The 24118-nt window shown below is 39.0% G+C and overlaps 1 protein-coding gene across 8 annotated transcripts in view; it reads right to left on the bottom strand.

Annotated features, from left to right (window-relative positions):
• ARHGAP29 (Rho GTPase activating protein 29) overlaps positions 1–24118 on the bottom strand; it is an 83239-nt gene that overhangs the window by 32930 nt on the left and 26191 nt on the right. For 7 of the 8 annotated variants that reach the window (XM_079777680.1, XM_079777676.1, XM_079777678.1 and 4 more), the window contains 4 exons: positions 16756–16890; positions 3752–3848; positions 3323–3395; positions 91–139 (listed from right to left, as the gene is read on the bottom strand). In XM_079777680.1, the coding sequence (XP_079633806.1) occupies positions 91–139; positions 3323–3395; positions 3752–3848; positions 16756–16890 (354 nt within the window). Of the gene's footprint in view, positions 1–90; positions 140–3322; positions 3396–3751; positions 3849–16755; positions 16891–24118 lie in introns of those variants that run through there. The other variant, XM_079777682.1, reaches the window with a different exon arrangement.

Genomic DNA, 24118 nt, shown 5'->3' with positions numbered 1-24118 from the left:
AGAGATCCAAAACATTTATCAAAATTCAAAACATTTATTGAATTTAACTGCAAAGAGTTCAAAAAAGGTTTAAAGTACCTTAAGCATTACCTTTTTCATTGGATGAGTCCACTGATTCCACAGAAACATTTTCAAAAGACTTACAACATGGAAGAAAACAAATTTAAAATTAGAGCAGAAAGTAACTGATTTTTGCTTCAGAATTTTTTCACTCTAATTTGTTACTCTGACATAATTCCTGCTAAAGAATTTCAAGTACCGTATTTTCCGGCGTATAAGACGACTGGGCATATAAGATTTTCCTGGGTTAAAAAGTCGTCTTATACGCCAGAAAATACGGTAGATTAAAATTCCAGCTTCTATACTTACTACTGGATAAATCTGGACAAATTACCATATTTTCCGGAGTATAAGACGACTTTTTAACCCAGGAAAATCTTACACGCCCAGTCGTCTTATGTGCTGGAAAATACGGTATTTAGAACTCAAAGGGCCTGAGAACTCTGTTCAAATGTCAGAACATTTTATAAGAATTATATAGCTTTTTACAACAGCAGTTCTCAAGGTCCAAGAATAAATAACGTCATTGTTTACTAACAGCATTAGTTAATGTTAATGAATCCATTCAAAACATTAAATTCTGCAGATCTCAAAAATATTAGTCAGAAAGTTATAGAAGCAACTTAAGTAGATTGCTATCTAAACAGAAGACAAAGACCTATCTCTTCCAGCCCTTTTACCATTTTATTATATGACTAGAGGCCCGGTGCACAAAATTTGTGCATAGGGGGTCCCTCAGCCCAGCCTGCACCCTCTCGCAATCCGGGACCACTGGCTCTTAACCACTGGCCTGCCTGCCTGCCTGATGCCCCTAACTGCTCGCCTGCCTGCCTGATCACCCCTAACCACTCTACCTGCCTGATCGCCCCAAACTGCTCTCCTGCCTGCCTGATCGCCCCTAACCTCCTCTGCCTCGGCCCCGTGGCTTCGTCCAGAATGACGACCAGAAGGTCGATCGGCTGTCTGGTCTAATTAGCATACTATGCCTTTATTATTATAGACAAGCATTTTCTCTATTGGAAAGCACAGTGCAGAACTTTCTATAATAATGGAAATGTCCTATATCTGCACTGTCTAATAAGGTAGCTACTAGCTACATGTAGCTATTTGAGTTTTTGAAAGTGGCTAATGTAAATGAGAAGTGCATTTTTAATTTTATTTATTTTAATTAATTTAAATTAATAGAGCTATATGTGGCAAGAGGCTACCTTATTGGACAGTGCAGGAAAACAGTATCTACCAAAATTGTTAGATCACAAACAAACTTGATTTAGTTGGGTAATATATAATATGCAAGGATTCAATGCAAAAGAGACCAAATAGACTTGAGATTGAAATCCATCTCTATCACTTATTAGCTGTATGACACGGGGCTACATATTTAATTTAAGCTCACTTAATTTTAGTTTGCCCGTCTGTAAAATGGGGATAAGAACACTACTTTCATAAGGCTATTTTAAAGACTGAGATGATACAGGCTTCACACAGTACATAATACATAATAAGCACTATTAAATAAATGGAAGCTATTATTTTTACATATATTTTTCAAACTCTTCAAAGTAATTTTTTAATTTTTAGTATTATATCATCATAGATTTTATTTCAATCTCTAGAAATTAAAAACTGCAAAAAGGAAAACAATGAGCAAAAGGAAAAAAGAAAGCAAAAAGTATTTTCCTATTAAGAATTAGTATAATTTGTATGCATAACAGAGTCACAGAACAGGAAACAGAATTCACACCAAAAAGTTACAATGTTCAAAGCCTTGTCACACAGATACAATTTTTATTACATCATCTGAACTAGCAGAACGTTTGAAAAGATAACAATGAAAAAAAGATCACGAATGATAGCAAAATATTCAAAGCTCTTAAAATTCTTCACCATTCTGATATGCTTTATACACTATCCTCCTTAATCAATGAATGACTTTAGAAATAGTAAAGTTTCTTTTCTCAATATTGTAGCGCATAACAAATGCCTCATGTAGTCATTTATATTTTGTGTATCATTTTAAGAAAGACCTGGAACTTTTATATTATCTTGATTATACTAAAAGTACTTGACACATTTCCAAATATTTGTTGAAATCCTTTTTGGATATGATCATCCTTAACAGCAAATGATCAACATATGTTCCTAATACAGTTTGTTTAAATTTCTTGCATTTGGTGAAAAACATGTATTTAAATAAAAATACTACAACTATAAACCTTTAAAGAAATATTCTACATAGATTCCTCTATGTTCTATTATTTCACAGCAATTTTTCTTCCAATTGGAAATCAGAACCCAATCCTCTGACATACTTATAGGGATGCTCTTAGAGAGACTTAGGTCTGTTAATAAGTGTTTCATGGTAACAAACTGTAGGATTTGTGAAAATATGAACACTTCTTTACTTCTTGCATTATTTTTTTAGGTTTCCAACAGTCTTTAAGATCTAAGACAATGTCAATAGAGAAAAATGGTTAAGAATTATTAAAAATTTGGACCATATGATATTAAGACACTAAAATGATCAGCTGTGTTCTTTTAAATGATAGTTCTACTTAAAAAGTACAATTACATTTTTGTTCCAGAAACGACCATCCTATCTAATAAAAAGGGAATATGCTAACTGACCCTCATGCCGTCGCAAAGATGGCAGCGCCCACAGCCAATAAGGAGGGAATATGCTAATTGACTGCCCCGCCCTCAAAAGATGGCAGCACCCACAGCCACAGATGGCAGCACCCAGTCCCCTCAGCCCCACTGGGGCAGCAGGCATGCGGCAAGGTCAGGCCCACCCCTAGGTGGGCCCGGCCACTCCACGCACCTGCCTCCGGAGTCCCCCAGTCCCCTCAGCCCCCCAGCCGCCCAGGGCCGGCCTGAGGCGCAAGCAAGCCTCAGATGTCAGCTGCCCAGCTGCCCAGGGCTGGCTCGAGGCGCAGGCAACCCAAGGCTTGCACTGCTGGCAGTGGCAGCAGCAGAGGTGTGATGGAGCATCACCTTCCCCTGGTCGCCAGGTCGCCTCCCGACCCTGAGGGCTCCCAGACTGTGAGAGGAGGCAGGCTGGGCTGAGGGACCCCCCCCCTCCAGTGCATGAATTTTCATGCACCGGGCCTCTAGTAAATTATAATATTTAATATAAATTGATATGTTTTTCTTGCTAAGATAAAAATACTATAAAAGAGTATGCTGAGATTAAGATTAGAAAATTATTGAAATATTAAGTTAAAAATATTAAAGTCTTTGCTTTCACACAAATTTGCCCTACCTTACTTTCCCGAGAAACAGGCAGTCGAAATAATGAATCATTGCCTACATCTCCCATAAGGAAGTTTGTCAGACTATTGAGGGAGGTTAAAAAAAAGAAAAAAACAAGTCATTACATTGCTATGTCACAGGATTTACATTCAACATGTCATCCAGAATAAATTTTTTTAAGTAAGATCCTTAGAAATAAATTCCTAAGACTCTATTCACATAAACCACACAGTCACTTGCAAATCAATGCTGCTCCTAAATAGCTCTAAAGACACCTTCAAATATAGTAATAAAACAACACAGTATATAGCTTTTCCAATGTGATCGTATTTTATACTGGTTAACACTTTACTTAATATGTATTTACTGAATTATGTGACATAACACTCACTAAGATACATAGGCCCAAAATTCGTTAAATGAGAGTCCTCTTACTTACATATTCCCAAAGGTAAGGGCCAAGGTTTCAATGGAAGAAAACACTTCTCTGAAGAGGTCGTTTTTGTTTTCTTCATTAACGTCTGTGAAGTTCACAGCTATAGGTAAAAGTTGGTTAAAATCAATGACAAAGAAAATATTTTAAACCAGATTTATATAAAATCACTTAAACCCTTACAATTCTACCATTACTTATAGAATCATCACAAAAATTCAGAAAATGAACAGCTTAATACACAAAAAGGACACAATGTTCAAGTTCTTCATTTAAAAAAAATCATACCAAAAAATTAGCTTACACAAAAGTAACTGGCATTCCAAACTGACTACTCCATGTATTATATAATTTGACACATCTAAGTGACTCAATATGAAATCAATCAGTCTTGGAGTCCCAGAGTCCATGTCACACCAGAATTCTTTCATTAAGAGTGCTCTGTGCTATTTTCTCTTGCTTATTGCTTTATGGAATTTTTTAAAAACAGCTGAACACATACTGTGGCTTACTTAAGTCAACATGAAGTACATTTTTCACTATGAATTACCAATAACTGAAGTCATATATACATTTGACATAGCATAAAACCTAAATACAAAGCAAGCACATAAAAAATACCCAAAGTTTTAGAAAATTTAAATTCCTACTTATTTATAGCCTTATTTCTTACAGGCCTTTGGCTGCTGAGGTCCATGTTAGTTGATATATAGCTGTCTTCTGTTTATCAGAGGGATATTCTAACATTTTTAATTTTGCTAAAGCAAATTGTGAAACAACTGAAAAAGTTTTCTTATTATAATTTCTGTGTGCACTTTTGATAAAAATCTAGATACAATTTACCAGAACAAAATCTGAAAGTGGGATTAGCAATTTTTTAAAAGTAACCCACTCTAGTCAGGTTGAGTTTAAGAAGCAACTGGCTTCCTATACCCTACCTTCCCTAGGATACTTGCCACCAAAGGGAAGGTAGAGAAACCAAGTGGAGAGGAAGTCACTTCTTTGCCTTAAAACAGAGTTGTTCTTAAGTTTGGCTGCACATTAGAATTACCTAGGGAGTTTTAAAACCAAAGTCTGGGTCCCACTACTAAAGGTTCAGATTTCATAGGTCAGGGTGAAGCATAGATAGTTATTAAAGTTCCCCAGGTGATTCTCTCATATAATTAGGGTTGAAAATACTTGCTGGAAAGCAAGGATCTCTGAGCAGGAATGAAATAAACCCTAAGCCTGCAAACCTCATGAAATTACAACCAAGATTTTACATGTATAAGCCTTTGTCGATATGAGGGGCTAAGGTCCCTATCTTTCATCAGAGTCTTCTAAGTATCCCCAATACAAACAAAAAGAAAAACCTAAGAACCACCATAATTAATTTTAAAAATACTTTTGGACTTCTGTTCTGGCTAAGATGGAAAAATAGGCTTATACTTCTGCCTGAAAGAACTAAAAGAAACCTGTAACAAAATACATGAGACAACAGTTTTCAAGACACTTGCTATCAGGCAACAAAGTACTGAACGACAAGAAACAAATGTGGTGAGCTCTACAATTGCCCAGCTTACTGCCTAATATCACACAAAGTAGATTTCTGAGCAAAGGAAACTACCAGGGATAAAGAAGGTCATTTAATAATGATGAAGAAGTCAATTTATCAAAAGGACATAATCCTATACATTCATGTACCTAATAAAAATTTTAAAATGCCTGAAGCAAAAACTAATAGAACTATAATGAGAAATAGACAAATTCACAGGAATGCCAGAGATTTCAATAAACCTCTCAATAACTGACAGAAAACATAGATGGAAAATCAGTATGAATATGGAAGACTTCAACAATACTATCTGCCACCTTGACCAGATGGATAATTATAGAACACTCCACCCAATAACAACAAAATACATTCTTTTCAAGTTCAAGGTGAATATTTACATACTAGAAGCCCGGTGCACGAAATTCGTGCACGGCGGGGGGTTGTCCCTCAGCCCAGCCTGTACCCTCTCCAATCTGGGACTCCTGGAGGGATGTCCGACTGCCCGTTTAGGCCTGATCCCACCAGGATCGGGCCTAAAGGGGCAGTCGGACATCCCTCTCACAATCCAGGACTGCTGGCTCCCAACTGCTTGCCTGCCTGCCTTCCTGATTGCCCCTAACCGCTTCTGCCTGCCAGCCTGATCACCCCCTAACCACTCCGCTGCCAGCCTGGTTGATGCTTAACTGCTCCCCTGCCAGCCTGTTTGCCCCCAACTTCCCTCCTCTGCCAGCCTGGTCACCCCTAACTGCCCTCTCCTGCAGGGTTGATCACCTCCAACTGCCCTCCCTTGCAAGCCTGGTCCCTCTCAACTGCCCTCCCTTGCAGGCCTGGTCCCTCACAACTGCCCTCCCTTGCAGGCCGGGTGCCTCCCAACTGCCCTCTCCTGCTGGCCATCTTGTGGTGGCCATCTTGTGTCCACATGGGGGCAGGATCTTTGACCACATGGGGGCAGCTATATTGTGTGTTGCAGTGACGATCAATCTGTATATTACCTTTTTATTAGATAGGATAGAGGCCTGGTACAGGGGTGGGGGCCAGCTGGTTTGCCCTGAAGGGTGTCACAAATAAGGGTGGGGTTTCCCTTGGGGTGTGGGGCGGCCTGAGCGAGGGGCCTGTGGTGGTTTGCAGGCCGGCCACACCCCCTGGCAACCCAAGGGGAGGTCCTGGTATCTGGAATTTATTTTCCTTCTACAATTGAAACTTTGTAGCCTGGGGCGGCAGCCATTTCTGGGGCGGCAGCCATTTCTGTGGCAGTTAATTCACCTTCTACAATTGAAACTTTGTAGCCTTAAGCGGGTGAGCCCGGCCAGGGTGTGCGGAAAGCTTTGCTTCCCCTGTTGCCACCGGCAACCCTGGCCTGCTCTCTCAAGCTCCATTCTGCCATTTGTTTGAATTTGTTTACCTTCTATAATTGAAACTTTGTAGCTTGAGTGGAGGCTTAGGCCTGCAACAGCTATGGAAAGCTTGGCTTGCTCTGTTACCTGGGAAACCTTGCTCTCTGGCTGTAGCCATCTTGGATTGGGGTTAATTTGCATACTCGCCCTGATTGGCTGGTGGGCGTGGCTTGGCTGGTGGGTGTGGCTTATGTAGTGGAGTGATGGTTAATTTGCATATTACCATTTTATTAGAGAGGATTATTGGCCATAAAACACATCTCAATGGGTTTTAAAGGATTCAAATCAGGCAAAATATGTTCTGTGACTAGATGGGATTAAATTAGAGATAACAGAAAGATTTCTGGGAAAATCCCCAAATATTAGAAAACTAGATAACACACTTCTAAATAACTCATGAATCAAAGAAGAAAAGAGGAAATTAGAAAGTATTTTTGCACAAATGAAAATAAAACACAACTTATCAAATTGGTGAAGAGGAAGGTCAGGGAGGCACAGAGGGGAGGGATTACAAAGAAACATGCATTATCTGGACTGTGATGGTTCAAAAGAATATGCATGTCAAAACTGATCTAACTCTACCCTTTAAATACGTGCAGTTTACTGTATGCCAACTATACCTCAATAAAGTTGTTTCTAAAATCTCATTGGAAAATAGACTTTAAATGGTAATTTATAAGGTAATAGGAGCAAAAATGTAAAGCTTACTCATATTTCCAAACTTTAACCTGTTAGACTTTAAAGAAAAAAAATACTTTATAATACTATCCAAAATTCTATAATTTTTCTTTACTGTACGTATACTTTTTCATAGCACTACTCGTGATTGGGGGATTAAAAAAACAATTTTTAGTGGTGAAAAGGCAATTATTTGAACCATTTTCCTCCCTATCTTCATCCCCACCCAAATGAGGTCACAGCCATCTAATGAAAATTCCTATTACTGTCCTTGCCTCCACTTCAAAACAGCCCTATATTTCTAATATCCTTTCTCTTTTTTGCTCCTCTTCAGTGTTCCAAAGAAAAGTCTTTGGCTCTTTTCCAATAATAAACTTTCCACTCTCTCCTGCATTCTCCAAAACCCTCTATCACCATCGCTCTCCTCTCCTTTCTCTTGTGGCTTCAACTTGACATGTTTTTTCAAATGCTACTGACATACACAAATCTTCTCTATGTGAAAAAAAAAATCATTTTACCGTATTTCTTCTTAAAGCTACCACCCAATGTAACATAACATTTCTTTACTGCCAAACCTCTATAAATAGGTCATGACTGCATTCTTCAGGATTTGGCTTTTCATCCAGTTTAATGATTATCAAGGGTAAGAAAACTTTTTCTGTAAGGAGCTAGACAATAAATAGTTTAGACTTTTCAGACCATACGGTCTGTTGCAACTATTCAACTCTGCCTAAAGGAGTCAAACTTAAACAAACAAGATACAATGATACACAAACAAATAAGAGTGGCTGTGTTCCAATAAAACTATTCAATAAAACAGGCAGCAGGCCAGATTTAGCCCACTGGTGGTAGTTTGCTGCCTAGGTACATAGGGCTCTGAAGCCAGTCCACCTGGGTTAAATTCTAACTCTGTCTCTTACTTGGTTAAGTAACTTAACTGCTCTGTGCCTCAGTTTCCTCATTTATAAAACAAATAATATGTATTTTGAGAACTGTTGTGAAGACTGAATGAACTTAAGAACAGAGCCTGTTACACAGAAAATGCTCAATAAATGTTAGTTAATATTTTCACTCAATATCACTGAATAACACTGTCAACAATAACCTCCTAGTAGTCAAACTTGGAGGCCTTTTTTATTCTAAAATTCTATCCTACTTAACCATTATACAATGCTCAACAACTCTATCACTTAATACGTATACAAACTTGGACAAACTTCTCTATGTTTCAGCTTCATTAGCTGCAAAACAGGAGCTGATATAACAATAGTACTGACCTCAACCGTTTCTGGCATACAGTAAGAACACCCTCAATAATGTAAGCTATTATTACTACAAATTTTAAACACTTCCTTCCATCTTGAAGTATTCTGCTCTCTTAAACAATGTGGTATAGTAATTAGAAGAAGGCTTTAGAGTTTCAGACCTGAGTTCAAATTTGACCTCTACTACTTCCTATGTCACCTACATTACCCAACTTCAATTCTTGGTATGCACAATGGCATATTATTGAAAGGAACAACAGAGAAAGTGTAAAGCACCTAGATAGAGTACAGTGCTTGGTAATTAGTAAACATAAGTATCCTCATGTTCTACATCTAAAGACAATTTGTACTTCATACAGTTGTTCCCATTCAGCCTGCCTTTTTCACCATTCACTCTCATACCTTTAAGGGAATGAATTCTTAAACTACCTGTCTAGTTTTAACCTCTATGCTCCAGATCTACCTTTCTAACAGTCTGTTTTATATATTCCTTCCCCTACTTCCCAGTTTTTACCCACCAGCATTACAATCTCAACATGAACTAGACACTTTATCTTCCTTTCTATTCTGTCCCTCAAACCTACTATTTTCCATACATTCCTTAGTTCATTAGTTTATTTTTCAAAATGCCTCTAAAATAAGTTTCTTCTCCTTTCCATTCCCATTACTACTGATTTAGTTGAAACGGCCACAATGTATCCCTAGTCTGGATTATTAAACAGCCTGTTCATTGGTGTCTCTGTCTCTATTCTCACCCCACTATTAGTCCTTTTTCAAAATCTCATCAGAAGTTTCGTCCAGGTTCAAATAATTTTCTCCAATGGGTTGCCTACTAAGTCTCAACAATAAGCACTAAGACACACAGAGTATATCTTTAAGAAATCACATAAATAGTTTTCATACTTACACCTGTTAGAATAGCAACTTTCAAACTTTTTTTTTACCACCACCTTCAGTAAGGAAAACATTTTACATCATGACCGAGTACATCATCCTAAAATGTAAAAACCAGGGTCCGTAATGACTGAAGGCTCGACCAACCAGAAGTCAGTCCTGCAGTCAGTGCTGGGTTGCCGTGGCGGCCCAGCACTGACTGCCACTGCTGCGGGCGCTTCGACCCAGCACTGACTGCTGAGGGGGCTGCCGATCAGGCCCAGAAGAGGCCTGGAGAGAGAAGCAGGGTCTGATCCGTAGCCTCCATGGCAGCTGTTGATGAGCCCTTGCCTCGCTCTTTTTCTCCGGGCCTGGCCAGCAGCCGTGCCTCTTTTTCTCTCTGGGCCTCTTCAGGGGCTGCTGATCAGCTCCGCCTCTCTGATCAGGCCCGGAGATAAGCTTGGAGATGCTGACTGGCATAGAAACCGACCAATCAGAACCAAATCTGGGTGAACTGTGAGGAGCCAATGGCTGCCTGGAGGCAGAGCTTTTGACACTGACTGGCATAGAAACCAACCAATCAGAACCAAATCTGGGTGAACTGCAAGGAGCCAATGGCTGCCTAGGAGGCGGAGCTTTTGATGCTGACTGGCATAGAAACCAACCAATCAGAACCTAATCTGGGTAAACTTCGAAGACAGAATGTAAGGTGGGGGCTGAGGAGGGGTTTTAAAGGCAACAGCTGTTTGGTGTAAGGTGTAAGAAAGCGGTTCAATTTTTTAATGACCAGTTTGGTAGTATAGTGCATATGGTTAGCTATCAGTCCAGATATAGGGATTATGTATTTTTTCTGCCAAGAGCATCTCCTCCTGCTGAAAAAGGCTCCCCCACCCCATTTAAGCAATCCTATCCTATATAATCTTTCTATACTAATAAAAGGGTAATATGCTAATTAGACCAGGTCGACCAGCCATCTTCTGGACGTTTGACTTCCTTCTGGACAAAGCCATGGTGGTGGGGGCCGAGGCAGAGAGGGCAGTTGGGGGTGAGATCAGGCTGGCAGGGGAGGGCCATTGGGGGCAAGATCAGGCCGGCAGGGGAGGGCAGTTGAGGGCGAGATCAGGCCTGCAGGGAAGGCCAGTTGGGGGTGAGATCAGGCCGGCAGGGGAGGGCAGTTGGGGGTGAGATCAGGCTGGCAGGGGAGGACAGTTAGAGGCGATCAGGCAGGCAGGCAGGCAGAGAGGTTAGGAGAGATCAGAAAGGCAGGCAGAGGGGTTAGGGGCAATCAGACAGGCAGGCAGAGGCAGTTAAGGGTGATCAGGCAGGCAGGCATGCAGGTGAGCGGTTAGGAGCCAGCAGTCCCAGATTGCAAGAGGGATGTCCGACTGCCGGTTTAGACCCGATCCCTAATCCCTAATCCAGTCGGACATCCTCCAAGGGGTTCCTGATTAAAGAGGGTGCAGGCTGGGCTGAGGGACCCCCCGCCCCGTGCACAAATTTCGTGCACCAGGCCACTAGTATTCACATAAGTTATCTGTTATATAACATTTTTTAAACATCGTTAAGTCTTATTCAATGAGTGTTGCATTCTGATTTTCCTATCCTATTCTCTTTCATACTTTAAAAATGCTGGTCACAGTCCACTAACTTGATGTCATAAAATAGGTTTGAAGTTTGAAAATTACTGAATTAAAAGATATAATGGAAGAAAATTTTCACCATTTATATACGGGGAAAATGCTTGAGGGGGGAAAAGCTACAAAATTTACAAAATGAAAACTTTTAAGTTGTTTCTAAAACAAAAGAAAACTTGAAATGAAATGCATACTATATTCTCAGGCAGAAATGCTAAGTACATAAATTCTCTTTAATTTAATTTATAAATTTCACACAAATCACTCTCAAAATACCAAGATATTTTTTGGAACTCGACAAGGCAATTAAAATATCTTCACAGAAAAATAAATGGAAAGAGGAGCTACCCTTATCAGATAATAAAACATACTATAAAACTACAATAGAGACAGTGTAGTATTGGCACATGACTTAACAAATCAATGGGACACAAAAAGGACCAGAAATAGATAGAAATATGTGTGACAATTCAGTGTATTTATATTAATATGACATAACAAATCAGTGGGAAAAGATATATTATTTGATAAATTAGCTAGACATGGAGATACTCTAGAACCGTGGTCGGCAAACTGCGGCTCGCGAGCCACATGCAGCTCTTTGGCCCCTTGAGTTGTGGCTCTTCCACAAAATACCACGGCCTGGGCAAGTCTATTTTGAAGAAGTGGCATTAGAAGAAGTTTAAGTTTAAAAAATTTGGCTCTCAAAAGAAATTTCAATCGTTATACTGTTGATATTTGGCTCTGTTGACTAATAAGTTTGCCGATCACTGCTCTAGAACATATCAAAGACTTATTTAATAAATGACACCATAAAAACTTTAGAAGAAGAAACACTGGAGAATGCTATTATTATTTCAGAGCAGAGAAGTCCTTCCTAATTCCTAAAACCAAAAAACTATACAAGGGATTGATAAATTTAAGTGTAAAAATTTAAAAAAATTAAAAAAAACACATGCAAATGAAAAGGTAAAAAACTAAAGAAAATCTTCAACTTATATCAAAGATTAGGACTAATTCCACTTACACAGACTTTGTACAAGTCAATATTAAAAAAAAGACCAACCATCAGGAAAAAATGGGTAAAGGGTCAATTGACATAAAAGATGTACAAATGGCTCTGAAACATATAAAAAGATACTTACCTGAACTCAAAATACAAATCAAATCTACACCGATATACCAATTTTTACTGTAACTAGATATACAAAGATTGAATAAGAAAGCTTTATAACCAACTCTGTTGGCAAAGGTGCAGAAAATCAGCCTTGTCAGCACTGCTATCAGAAGGGGAAATCTCTATGGAGGGCACTTTGGCAATATCCAAAATATAAATGCACACACATTCTCTGATCCAGTAACTACCTATCTAAGAATTAACACTGAAGCATTGTTTGTAACAGAAAAAAAATGGAAAACAATCCAAACATCTATTAGTAATAAACTGGTGAAATAAATTACAGTACATCAATATAATGGATTACCATGCAGCTTTGGAAAAAATAAAACAAATAACAACAAAAGAGTAAAGAGACCCTTTATGTACAGATAACTTAGAACAATAAGCAAGGAGGAGAATGCTATGATTTGTGCAAAAAGGAGGATAAAAAAGAGAACGTATTTTATTTGCTTACATATGCATAATAAGATACACAAAAAACAAGTAACAGCTGTTGCTTATCTAGGGAAAGCAATGGGTGGCTAAGTATTTGAGGGAGAAAACTTCACCACTACATATTCTTTTACACTATCTCCATTATCAACTGTGTAAATCAGAGGTGAGGAACATCCGGCCTGAGGGCTGTATAAGGCCTGAAAAATCATTTGATGTGGCCTTGCCAAGGCATTAGGGCTGAATTAAATGTTTTACCAAATATTACAGGCTAATTTTTAAGATGATAATTTTGTATGACCTGGGAATCCTATATAATAAAGAGGTAATATGCAAATTGACCATCACTCCAACACACAAGATGGCCGCCCACGTGTAGTAAAAGATGGCTGTCCCCATGTGGACACAAGATGGCCACCACAAGATGGCTGGCAGGGGAGGGCAGTTGTGGGTGATCAGGTCAGCAGGGGAGGGCAGTTAGGGATGACCAAGTTGGCAGAGGAGGACAGTTGGGGGCAACCAGGCCTGCAGGGGAGGACAGTTGGGGGGGGACAAGGCCAGCAGGGGAGGGCAGTTGGGGGCAACCAGGCCTGCAGGGGAGGACAGTTGGGGGGGGGACAAGGCCAGCAGGGGAGGGCAGTTGGGGGCAACCAGGCCTGCAGGGGACGGAAGTTGGGGGGGACCAGGCCGGCAGGGGAGGGCAGTTAGGGGTGACTGGGCCAGCAGGGGAGGGCAGTTGGGGGCGACAAGGGCTGCAGGGGAGGGCAGTTAGGCACAATCAGGCCGGCAGGGGAGCAGTTAGGCGTCGATCAGGCTGGCAGGGGAGTGGTTAGGGGGTGATCAGGCTGGCATGCAAAAGAGGTTAGGGGCATCAGGCAGGCAGGCAGGCAGGCAAGCGGTTGGGAGCCAGCAGTCCTGGATTGTGAGAGGGATGTCCCAGATTGGAGAGGGTGCAGGCTGGGCTGAGGGACACCCCCCCCCCCATGCACGAATTTTGTGCACCGGGCTCTAGTGATGTTATAAATATCCAAATGGCCCTTGGCAGAAAAAAGTCCCCTCCTGGTGTAAATAAATTGCCTATTAAAAATTAACTTTTCAAAACAAAAAAAAAACATGAGGCTTCTATAATTTTGGATATGTTAGTAAAGCTTATTTTTCTTTTTCATTTGCCAAATTTTAAATATAGGCCAAGCACAGATCATGAAGAATTTATATTACAAATGAGATTTAATTTACATTACAAATAAGACCAAAATATTTGTAAATACTAATGAAAATAAAAATACATAAGTACATAATCAATTACTGCATGTGAAGATGTCTTTATCTACTTCAAAAATAAGCTGTATCTATCTCTCTTATCATATTCCAAATATTTCGTCAGACTGAACTTCCTGCTTGGAAACAGGAGACACAGGAAATACAAATCACTACTAGAATGAAGGAGGAAAAGCTAAGGATTTTTCTTTTAAAGTTAATAAGAGGTAAATTTCACACTTAAAATATAAAATAAGAGGAGCCAGATTCCAATTTTTCACTTATACTTAGAAGTGGAGGGATTTCATGCATTCAAACCTGCAGTAACACAAACAAGATTATACCTCTCTTATTCTAAAGTTGTTCTGCATTTATACGTAATTTTTTAACAGTTTGGTATATTTGCAAAATGCATTGGACAGTTAATATCTCCAAAGCAAGGCAAGTCATAGTTGTTTTCTAAATGTAATCAGGGGGTTATGGCAAGACATTCTCCACATTCCTGACACTTTCTGATACAATAGTTTTCCTTTATGTTCTTCTTTTTAAAATAGAAATAAAAATGTGCCTTACAGATTTTTGAAAATATTAAAGTAGAAAGCTTATGAAAAACGCTTAGACTGACACAAAATAGACATTCAAAAATGGTTTCTACCTCCCCCATGCCTGTCCAGGGTTGGAAAACTAAACCATCATCAAAAAGAAAGAATTAAATAGTCTCTGATTTGACCTCAATTTTTTTAGGACATTGAATATTTTTCATTTGAGGTATCAAATATATTTTTAGATGACCTCAAGAATAAGAGTGTGTGTGTGGGGGGGAGGAGGGTATTTAAAAACAAACTTACACCAAATACAACATAATTTTTAAAGTTTTCTAGTCTCTACTTTCATGGAATCCTATTGAACCAGAATAAGTTTCCCAACAAAGTAATCTTTTAAATTTCATCAAACACAAAAGTAAAATCCTAACAATAATCCCAAGGGTAAAGACAGTCATAGCGGGAAATAATATTCAAAAGACTGCTTTACCACCAAAAAAAATAAAAAAATCTTCAAGGCAGCTGAGAGGCCACTTTCTTCAAATCTGTTTCTGGAATGTGGACACCAACCAAGCACAAGCACACTCCTTCCCCAGGACATCCTGACTGCACACAATAGCTACTGACAACAATTGAATGAACTGTGGTTGCTATTTCCAAGCATGGAAATTTTACTATCTATAGACACAAATTTCCCTATCTAAGTTAAGTTAAATGGCACTTATAAACAGTCTATTTAAAAACAAATGTAGTTATTAAGCAAATTTTAAAAAGCCACAACAGAAGTTATCTATTTACTTTTTTCCCCCAGTACTTGAAATACAGAAAAAAGAGAACCATACAAACAGGACAGGTCTATATCAAAAGTAGAGGAGGCAGTTCTTAAGTATAGACTGTTTTATTGAAAAGATTTTTTTTTTCTCTTCCTGCCTCATCCCTTGACACTTGCCATTTGCCCTCTCTAGATATTAGTGTGTTCACCAAGTACATATCATATTCTTCAACATCCAGAGTTCTTGTACAAGCGCCTCTATCACAGTCTCCAATACCAACCTCTCGCCCAGTTAACGCCTACTTGGCCTTTGAGAGACAGGACAGGTAATTCTGCTCCACAATGAAGCCTAGCCTTTCCTTTCCTTATTCAATCTATAGGGAGTCGCTTTTTATAGTTACTTTACTTGGATTCACATTACCTATCAGTGACACTTAACACTGAAGATCACTTCTTAGGACCTTGCACTTTTAAATTTCATGACACCTTTCTCCAGATCATCTCCTTACTTATTAGGTGTTCCTCTGGTTCCTCTTATCTTCTGTCTCTGGGATCGCATACTCAGTCCAACATTTATTCTGCACAGGCTGAGCTGGTATAATCCTCTTCCATCACCACTTAAATATCAACAACTTTCAAGTCCATATCTTCAACTCCAAATTCCAACTTAACCCCTAATATTCAACCCGTGGTATGTTTCATCAAATCAACATCCATCCCCTCTTCTGTAACAACCATATTGTACATTGCCACATTCCAGCTTTTGCCTTAGATCAGACTGTCAATCCTCATCTAGCTCATTATTTCTAACAATCTCCTAATTTAACTCTGTGCCTCCAGTCTCATTTCTTCTCCAATACTCCCTTTACTCTCAATCCTTCTTATATACTGCAGCCCAGATTAATAAATTCTACTACTTTGGGGCAGCAAGTGATTTAACAGAGAATAATGTCCCAGTTCTTGATTCTTTTAGCACATGCTTTTCACACACACACACACACACACACACACACACACACACACTTCTCACACTTTACATAATGTCCAAATTAAGTCTTCTTTTTCTCTATTTGGTTCCCTAGTTTAAGTTTAGTCACTATAACTTTTCTAGCATCAATTGTCCTCACACAACAAGCTAGGTTTGGTATACTAATAGCCTACTTCAAAAGTATGGACACTTTAAAAACTCAAACATTTTAAATATCAGTTGTGTAGTTTATTTCAGTTAGTATTTTTAAAGTGTTTTCTGCCAAAAATGTTTTTGTTTTTAAGAGAAAGAGTTTTAGGTATGACAGTGAGAATATTAAATATTGAAGTACATAACATAACCCCTATCAATACACATCATACAAATGTCATGAGAGGAGATGGCTCCGTAGTGATCATGAATGAAAATGTATCAGTTGGATTTTTTGCCCTCACCAACCCACTTTTAATAATCTTTCTTACCTTTTACTTTTGCAGTAAGCATTTCTGCAGCATTCTGAAGATCAACAGAATTGAGGTTCTGATGTTTATTCATTACAGACTTTAAAACACGGAGAAGTTCATCCAGACGTATATGAATGACTTCTTTAAAACAGTCTTAAAAAAGAAAAAAAATTAAATTTGATTCCAAAATCAAGTTTCAGGAATGTAAAGCATGAAAAATCATTTCGAAGCATATTTCAAGTAGAAGCATTGGCTCCACAATTTTTGCCTACGAATATTTTCACTTCTTTTCTCATCATTGCAATTATATACAATTTATACATATAGCCTTCAAAAAAATTTAATCATTTTAGTTCACTAAGGATTTCAAGGCTCTCACAGTTATGGTCAATTTTCAGTTTTCTCTGCCTAAAATATGCTCTCCAGATTTCTGTTAAGGAAACTTTATATGGTACATTTTTCCTGTCTTTGTGTTTTTATTCTAATATTCTTTTTTAATATATATGGTAACAGAATTTGTGATATATTAACCAATATTTAAGAACATATAATTTATCATTCAAACCAGAATATTCTAGCCAGTGAAAACAGGGGTGTTACTCATAATCATGACAGCACTTACAGGCATATTCCTGGGTCACCATTCCAGGCAAACCAAAAGGTAAAATCACCCTATAACACTTAAAACCCCTGAAATAATCCTCAATAGTTTCAAAAAGACAACCACCTTAAATACAATACTCTGAGGTAATTTTCCTTTCTGCAACCTTACAGAGCACTAGTGTTTTATAATAGCACTTATTACTAGTGCTTCCTATGTGCTAGGCACTGTTAAAAGGACTTATTATCTCACTTAACTTTCACATTGATACTTATAGGCAGATAATTTTTAAATCTCTATTATACAGATGAGAAAATTGAGGCACACCTAAGTTCACCATGTTACTAGACTGTGAAACCAGACTTTAAATCATATAGTATAATTGTTGAAGCCACACATTTTTTAAAAGTACTTTTTTAAAAATTGATTTTTAAGGATAGAGGGAGAAACATCTATTGGTGCTTCCTGCAGGGGATGGAGCCCACAACCCTGGCATGTACCCTGACCAGAAGTCAAACCAGCAATCTTTTGGTACATGGGATGACACCCAACCAAATGAGCCACACTCTTAATGTTATACTGCTTCCCTATTGAAATAGCTTAAAAAACAAACAAAACAAAATGTTTTTCTAACAGTGTCATATTATAATTATACAATTATTTTTTTTCTGAAATGTTAAAAGATAATCACTAGAAAGAAAAACTGTATATAGGATAAAAAAAAAAACAAGATATTCTAACATCATCCATCAAATATTCCATTCATTAGCAGCATTATCAAGAGAGAGAAATATGGCCTGGCCTGTGCGTCTCAATGGTTAGAGTGCCAGCCTGAGCACTGAAGGGTCTGGGGTGTGATTCCCAGACAAGGGCACATACCTGAGTTGTAGGTTCGATCCCCTGCCCTGGTCGGGGTGTGTGCAGGAGGCAACCAATTGATGTGCCTCTCTCACATCTTTCTCTCTTTCTCTTTCTCTCTCTCTCTCTCTCTCTCTCTCTCTCTCTCTCTCTCTCTCTCTCCCCCCCCTCTCCTCCTTCCCTCTGCCGCCCTTCCACTCTTTATAAAAATCAATGGAAAAAATATCCTTGGACGAGGATTAACAAAAAAGGAAAGAGAGAGAGAGAAATATGTAGGATAAGAAGAGCAGACATGTTCTAAGAGAAGGCACAGAAAAATAGTTCAGGTAATGATGGAAGCAGAGGGAACAATGTCTTCAAGAGAAAATCTGACTGATTCAACCAACAAATTTTGATAGAAAAAAATATACAGGGTATCAGGTACTAGCCTAAGTTCTCTTGGAAATGAATAGAGTCTCTGACACTAAAGGCAAAGAAAATGCACATAAATACTGTACTCTGGCTGATAAAGTGTTTTCAATGAAGGTTCAGGTTAACAATTATGATACTGCTATACATGTATACTGGAACTGAACAATTGAGAAATGGACGGGGGATGGTGGACGCCAGGTGTCTCACTGTTGGAGTAGAAATTTACAACTAAGCAGGGGGAGGAAGCTATAATGATATGTGTGGTGATGGATTAGAGTTGGATATTTGAGTACGAATTTGTGTTTAGCTTAATACAGATATAGGTGGCTACATGTAGAAATATTTCAAAATATGTGTTAGTATGTAGGTTAGTATACACACATTTCTTTGCTCTGTCACCTGAGAGGACCGAAAAGAAATGATACTACAGAAATAACTAATATACCTAGCACCCTGAGCTTAATTTCTAATAGCATTCTCCAATAAAAGGAACCAGGGCTCCTTTGAGATATTGGCTGATTTTCAGTCTGGGGCAGCAAATACATAAGGTAAGTTAGGAGCATCTTGTAATACCAGAAAGTAAGAGCTTGAAAGAAACACATCCTCATATTGAAGAGGTATGCTTAGAGTACACAGGAGCCAACTGAAAGAGCTACCAATGGCCAAAGGTGGAATAATTTGAGCAACTAATAAATAAAGTAGTACTAGATTATAATACCAGAGTATAAAGTAAATATCATGAGTCTATACTGGTACAAACAAATTACTGAATAAATAAATGAAAGAGAAGAAATAGTCTCTTGTACAGAAGAATTCCCAATAATTAATATAGATATTTTGTCCTCAAAAAGAGTGAAGCATATGCATAGTGACTTCCTTCTAAAGAGCAGAGTATGGAAGGAAGTAGAGTAGTACTTAAGACGAGTGATCATGGTCAACATCAACAGTGATAAAGCATGTTCATAGTAAGTACTCTTGATAAGTGATAAAAATGGCACTTTACATCTGTTATCTTCCTTCCTCCCAATATCCCATAGCCCCAGGCTAATCATGAGAAAACATCAGACAAATTCTAAACAAGGTGCATCCTACAAAATACCTAGCCTATGTTCCTTAAACAGTCACGGTCATCAAAGTGAAGAAATTTGAGAAACAGTCATGACCAAGGAGGGCCCAAGGAGACATGACAATTAACTATAATATGATAGGATCCTGGAAGAGACAATAGGGACAATTTATGGAAATCTGAATAAACTAAGGACTTTCACTAATAATGTATCATTATATCAAATGTTGGTTCATTAACAGATGTGCCATACTAATTAATGTAAGATGTTAGTAATAGGAGACACTGGGTATAAGAATATATGGGAACTCTGTACTATCTTCTCAATTTTACTGTGCATCTAAAACTATTTTAAAAATAAAGTATTAAAAATGAAATGTAAATGGGCAAAGAATTTTAGAAATTTTATGTACTATTAAAATTTTTCCATAAATATATATTACTTTTATAACTAAAAATTCATTTACATATTTTTAATTCCTAGGGAAATGAGTGTATGAAGCTAGTTGCATAAGTAAGTTATTAATTACCTTCATTAAATAAATGACCAATATCTACAGTATTTTCTCTGTTTTATTATTGTGGGTGTTAGTGTCAGAAACCGCCCATTGCCTTCACTAGCAGAGAGGTGTGGACAAGGAACCTGGCAGGCTGGTTAACCCTGGAAGCTCTGAAAGGTCAGAGCTAACCACTCACTGTCTAATTGAGACAATGATAGCTGAAGCAACTTCCACCTGTCTATCTTATGTAAATCCTTACTGATTGGCTATTACTGGCTATGGGTGGATCCCAAACCTTAATAAAAGGGATTGCAAGGCCAGAGCGAATAGTAGTCCTTCCCCTAGAGATGGGCTCCTGCCTGGCCCCAATATCGCCAAATTACTACTTTTCTAGTCTCTTTCATTTGTGTGCAGCCTCCTCCAGAACCCGAACCTTGAACCTGAACCCTGAACCACGTGGGACATGAAAGGGGTTCCCGCATGTTAGTTCAGTTGGTTACTTAGTTTAGGCAATATAGCTTAGTGGTTGGTTAAAAGCAGGTTCAAGGGAGGCAACCAATCAATGTTTCTCATATTGATGTTTATCTCTCTCAAAAAAACAACAACAACAAAAAAAAAACCAGCAACAAAAATAAACATATCCTTGGATGGGGATTTAAAAAAAAAAAAAAAAAGCATAGCCTCTAAAACCTGATAGCCTGAATCAGAATTCCAACTCTGTGGCTGAGAGACCTTAATCTAATTACTTAGCCCCCTCTGTGCCTCAGTTTTCTCACCTATAAAAAGAAGATAATGGTAGCTACTTCATAGGGTTGGTTGAATTAAATCAGTGAAAACACATAAGTGGGTGGAACATAATAAGCCTCCATAAATGCTTACCGTTATTCTTATTACTAGTTTATGCAGCAGCAGAAACAGGTTAGTAACACAGGTTAGGTCTGAAATTAAACCTAGTAGCTTTGAAATAAAAGAAGTTTGTAGAAAACAGTAACATTGGACTAGTTGTAAGAAATAACTATTACATTCTTTTCCCTATTTTGTACTGAAAAATTCTTTGGCTTATAACTAAATGAAACTCTAATTTATGGTAATAATTCTGCCTATTTGCCAAAACCAATATTTAGTGATTAGCTAGTGTTATAAAATTGTATTGGATTCTTTATGAAACCTATGTTAGCTTAAAAAAAAAAAAAAGATGGTCATTTCTATCCCCTACTCAGATGTTTCATAATAAAAGCTACAACTACCAATATACTTAGAAAATACTGTAAGAATACACTGCCTTATTTTGGGGTCTCAGGCCAAAAGAGCTTGATATTTGAGTGTCAACAACAACCATCAATATTCAAAACTAGAGGCCCATTGCAGGAAGATTCCTGCAAGAATAGGGCTTCCTTGGGCCTATTCCCACAAGAATAGGACTTCCTGCGGCCTGAGCGAAGCAGAGAAGGGAGCAAAGCCCACCAAGGAGGGCTTCCCTCCCGCCCCCCCCGCCCCCCACCCCCACCCCGCGCTTTCCCTCCCACTGCCGCCACTGCCCCACTTTCCGCTTTCCCTCCCTCTTCCTTGTACACTGTCTTCAGTCTTCGTTCTGTGCCTGCGTATGCAAATTAACCACCATCTTTGTTGGGTAATTTGCATACTTGCTCTGATTGGCTGGTGGGCGTAGCAGAGTGATGGTTAATTTGCATGTTTCTCTTTTATTAGTGTAGATTAGAGGCTCGGTGCATGAAATTCGTGCACGGGGCGGGGGAGGGGTTTGTCCCTCAGCCCAGCCTGTAGCCTCTCCAATCTGGGACCCCTCAAGGGACCTTCATTTTTTCCTCCAGGAGTGTGGTGGAAAAACCCTAGATCACCTTATTGGATTCTTATAATCCAGATTACCAAGAACACTGCAAGTGGTGGCCTACAGGGAGCTTAGCCAATGAGCTGTCAGAAAAGGTATTTACTCTCAAACTGGTTTGGCTCAGTGGATAGACCATAGGCCTGCAGACTGAGGGGTCCCAGGTTAGATTCCTGTTAAGGGCATGTACCTTGGTTGGAGGCACATCCCCAGTGGGGAGTGTGCAGGAGGCAACTAATCGATGTTTCTCTCTCATTGATATTTCTGACTGTCTATCCCTCTCCCCTTTTCTCTGTAAAAAAAATTAATAAAATATATTTTTTAAAAGGTGTATCCTCTGCAGCTCATGCAGCCCCTGGGTTGTGTCCACTGGGCTAGGGGCGTGTCCCTGCCACCTGGTGGTGGCCGCTGGGGTCTCCGCACACCCCAGAGGCTAGCAGCCATCCCCCTGTCGTGGGCGCCTGGCTGGGGCGTGGACCCAAACCACCGCTTCGTGCGCGAGCCTTTGCAAGCGGCTGGGGGCAGGACGGGAACATCCCTGTCTCCAAACACCCCCGAGGCTAGGAGCCAGCCCCACCAGGGGCCCAAGGCTGGGGGCATGCAGGGACCCTGGGCAGCAAGCAGCAGTGGCCGCCAGGGTCTCGGCACACCCCAGAGGCCAGCAGCCAGCCCCCCGTCGTGGGCGCCTGGCTGGGGGCGTGTACCCAAACCGCCACTTCGTGCACGAGCCTTTGCAAGTGGCTGGGGATGTTCCTGCCCGCCAGGCCGCTTGGCGCCTGCACCCATAGGCTCCGAGTAGCCCGGGGGTGTTCTGGGACCCCTGCTGCTCAGGACCTAAGCGCGGGCCTACAGGCTAGGATCGGCCTGGGTCCAGAGGATGTTTTCGGGACCCAGGCCACTCAGCGCCTGCATATGCAAATTAACTGCCACCTTTGTTTGGGTTAATCTGCATATTCGCTCTGATTGGCTGGTGGGCGTAGTGGAGTGATGGTTAATTTGCATGTTTCTCTTTTATTAGATAGGATTAGTGTTGGATATTAAACAAGAACTATAAAATATTAATGGTGTAAATGCTTAAATAAACTAAGGTAATAAATTCTGGTCTTCTCAGAGTCAAGAAAATTAAATGTTAAAATGAATATATTTCCAAAGTATTAAATGTTTTTCAATGTTCTTATTTTTAATTTCTCACACAGTAAACGGTTAATAGATACAAGCCACATCAACAAAAACTCTTTGGGATCCTCAATAATATTTAACATTAAAATTCTATGCTATGATTCTTCTCAAAAGGCACTGCAAATATCCCAATAACTATCAGTTAACGTTCCTTTATTCCTACAAGGAAGCCCTTATAAACACATATTGAAGTTGTTTCAAATCAAAATACTAAAAAACAGTAACTGAGTTATTTAGTAAGAAATTTCAGAAGTAACTCATATTACCCTATAAATAATTCCAATTTCCTGTGATTGAATACACTTCTGAAGCCCATTAATCCACAAAAATGAACATGACAACCAGAGAAAATATTAATTACAAGATTCATAAACTTTCCTATATATTTTAGTAGAAGCATCAACTACTAGCACATCACTATATCCTTATAATACTTCAGCTGGGACTTTTTTATTTTTTAGCAAATGTTCTTTTCCCTTATAAAAGAATAAAGCTATCTCAAATTCTTTTTATGAGGCAAAAGGCTTCTTAAGCTGAAAGTTAACTTTTAAAAAAAGTTTTAAGGAGTTTAAGTAGCTCCTTCAGCAACACAAAATATTCCCTCTCCCCACCAAGCCCAGACAATGGTAGCAATAAGCAAAGCACAAAGCAGTAACTATTCTTCCCCAGTAGAGAAGAAAGGTTAAGTGGCTAATTGGTATGGTAGAAAACAACAGATTTAGATGGAGAAATATGGGTTCCAATGCTTGATCTGCCACACTCCTTGAAATAATCTTATATAAAACTCTTCGCTTCTCTGATCTCAGATTAATTATCAGTAAAATGGAATTAGTAAGAACGCCTGCCCTAGTTAACGTAAAAAAAAAAAGCTGTGAATACCAAATAAATTAGCAGGAACAAAACCGATTTATAGTCTTAATATA

This window comes from Cnephaeus nilssonii (genome assembly GCF_951640355.1).
Source record: "Cnephaeus nilssonii genome assembly, chromosome: 7".
Taxonomy (NCBI): Eukaryota; Metazoa; Chordata; class Mammalia; order Chiroptera; family Vespertilionidae; genus Cnephaeus; species Cnephaeus nilssonii.
The sequence above is the reverse complement of the archived record's forward strand: the minus strand, read 5'-3'. Positions and strand labels throughout refer to the sequence as shown.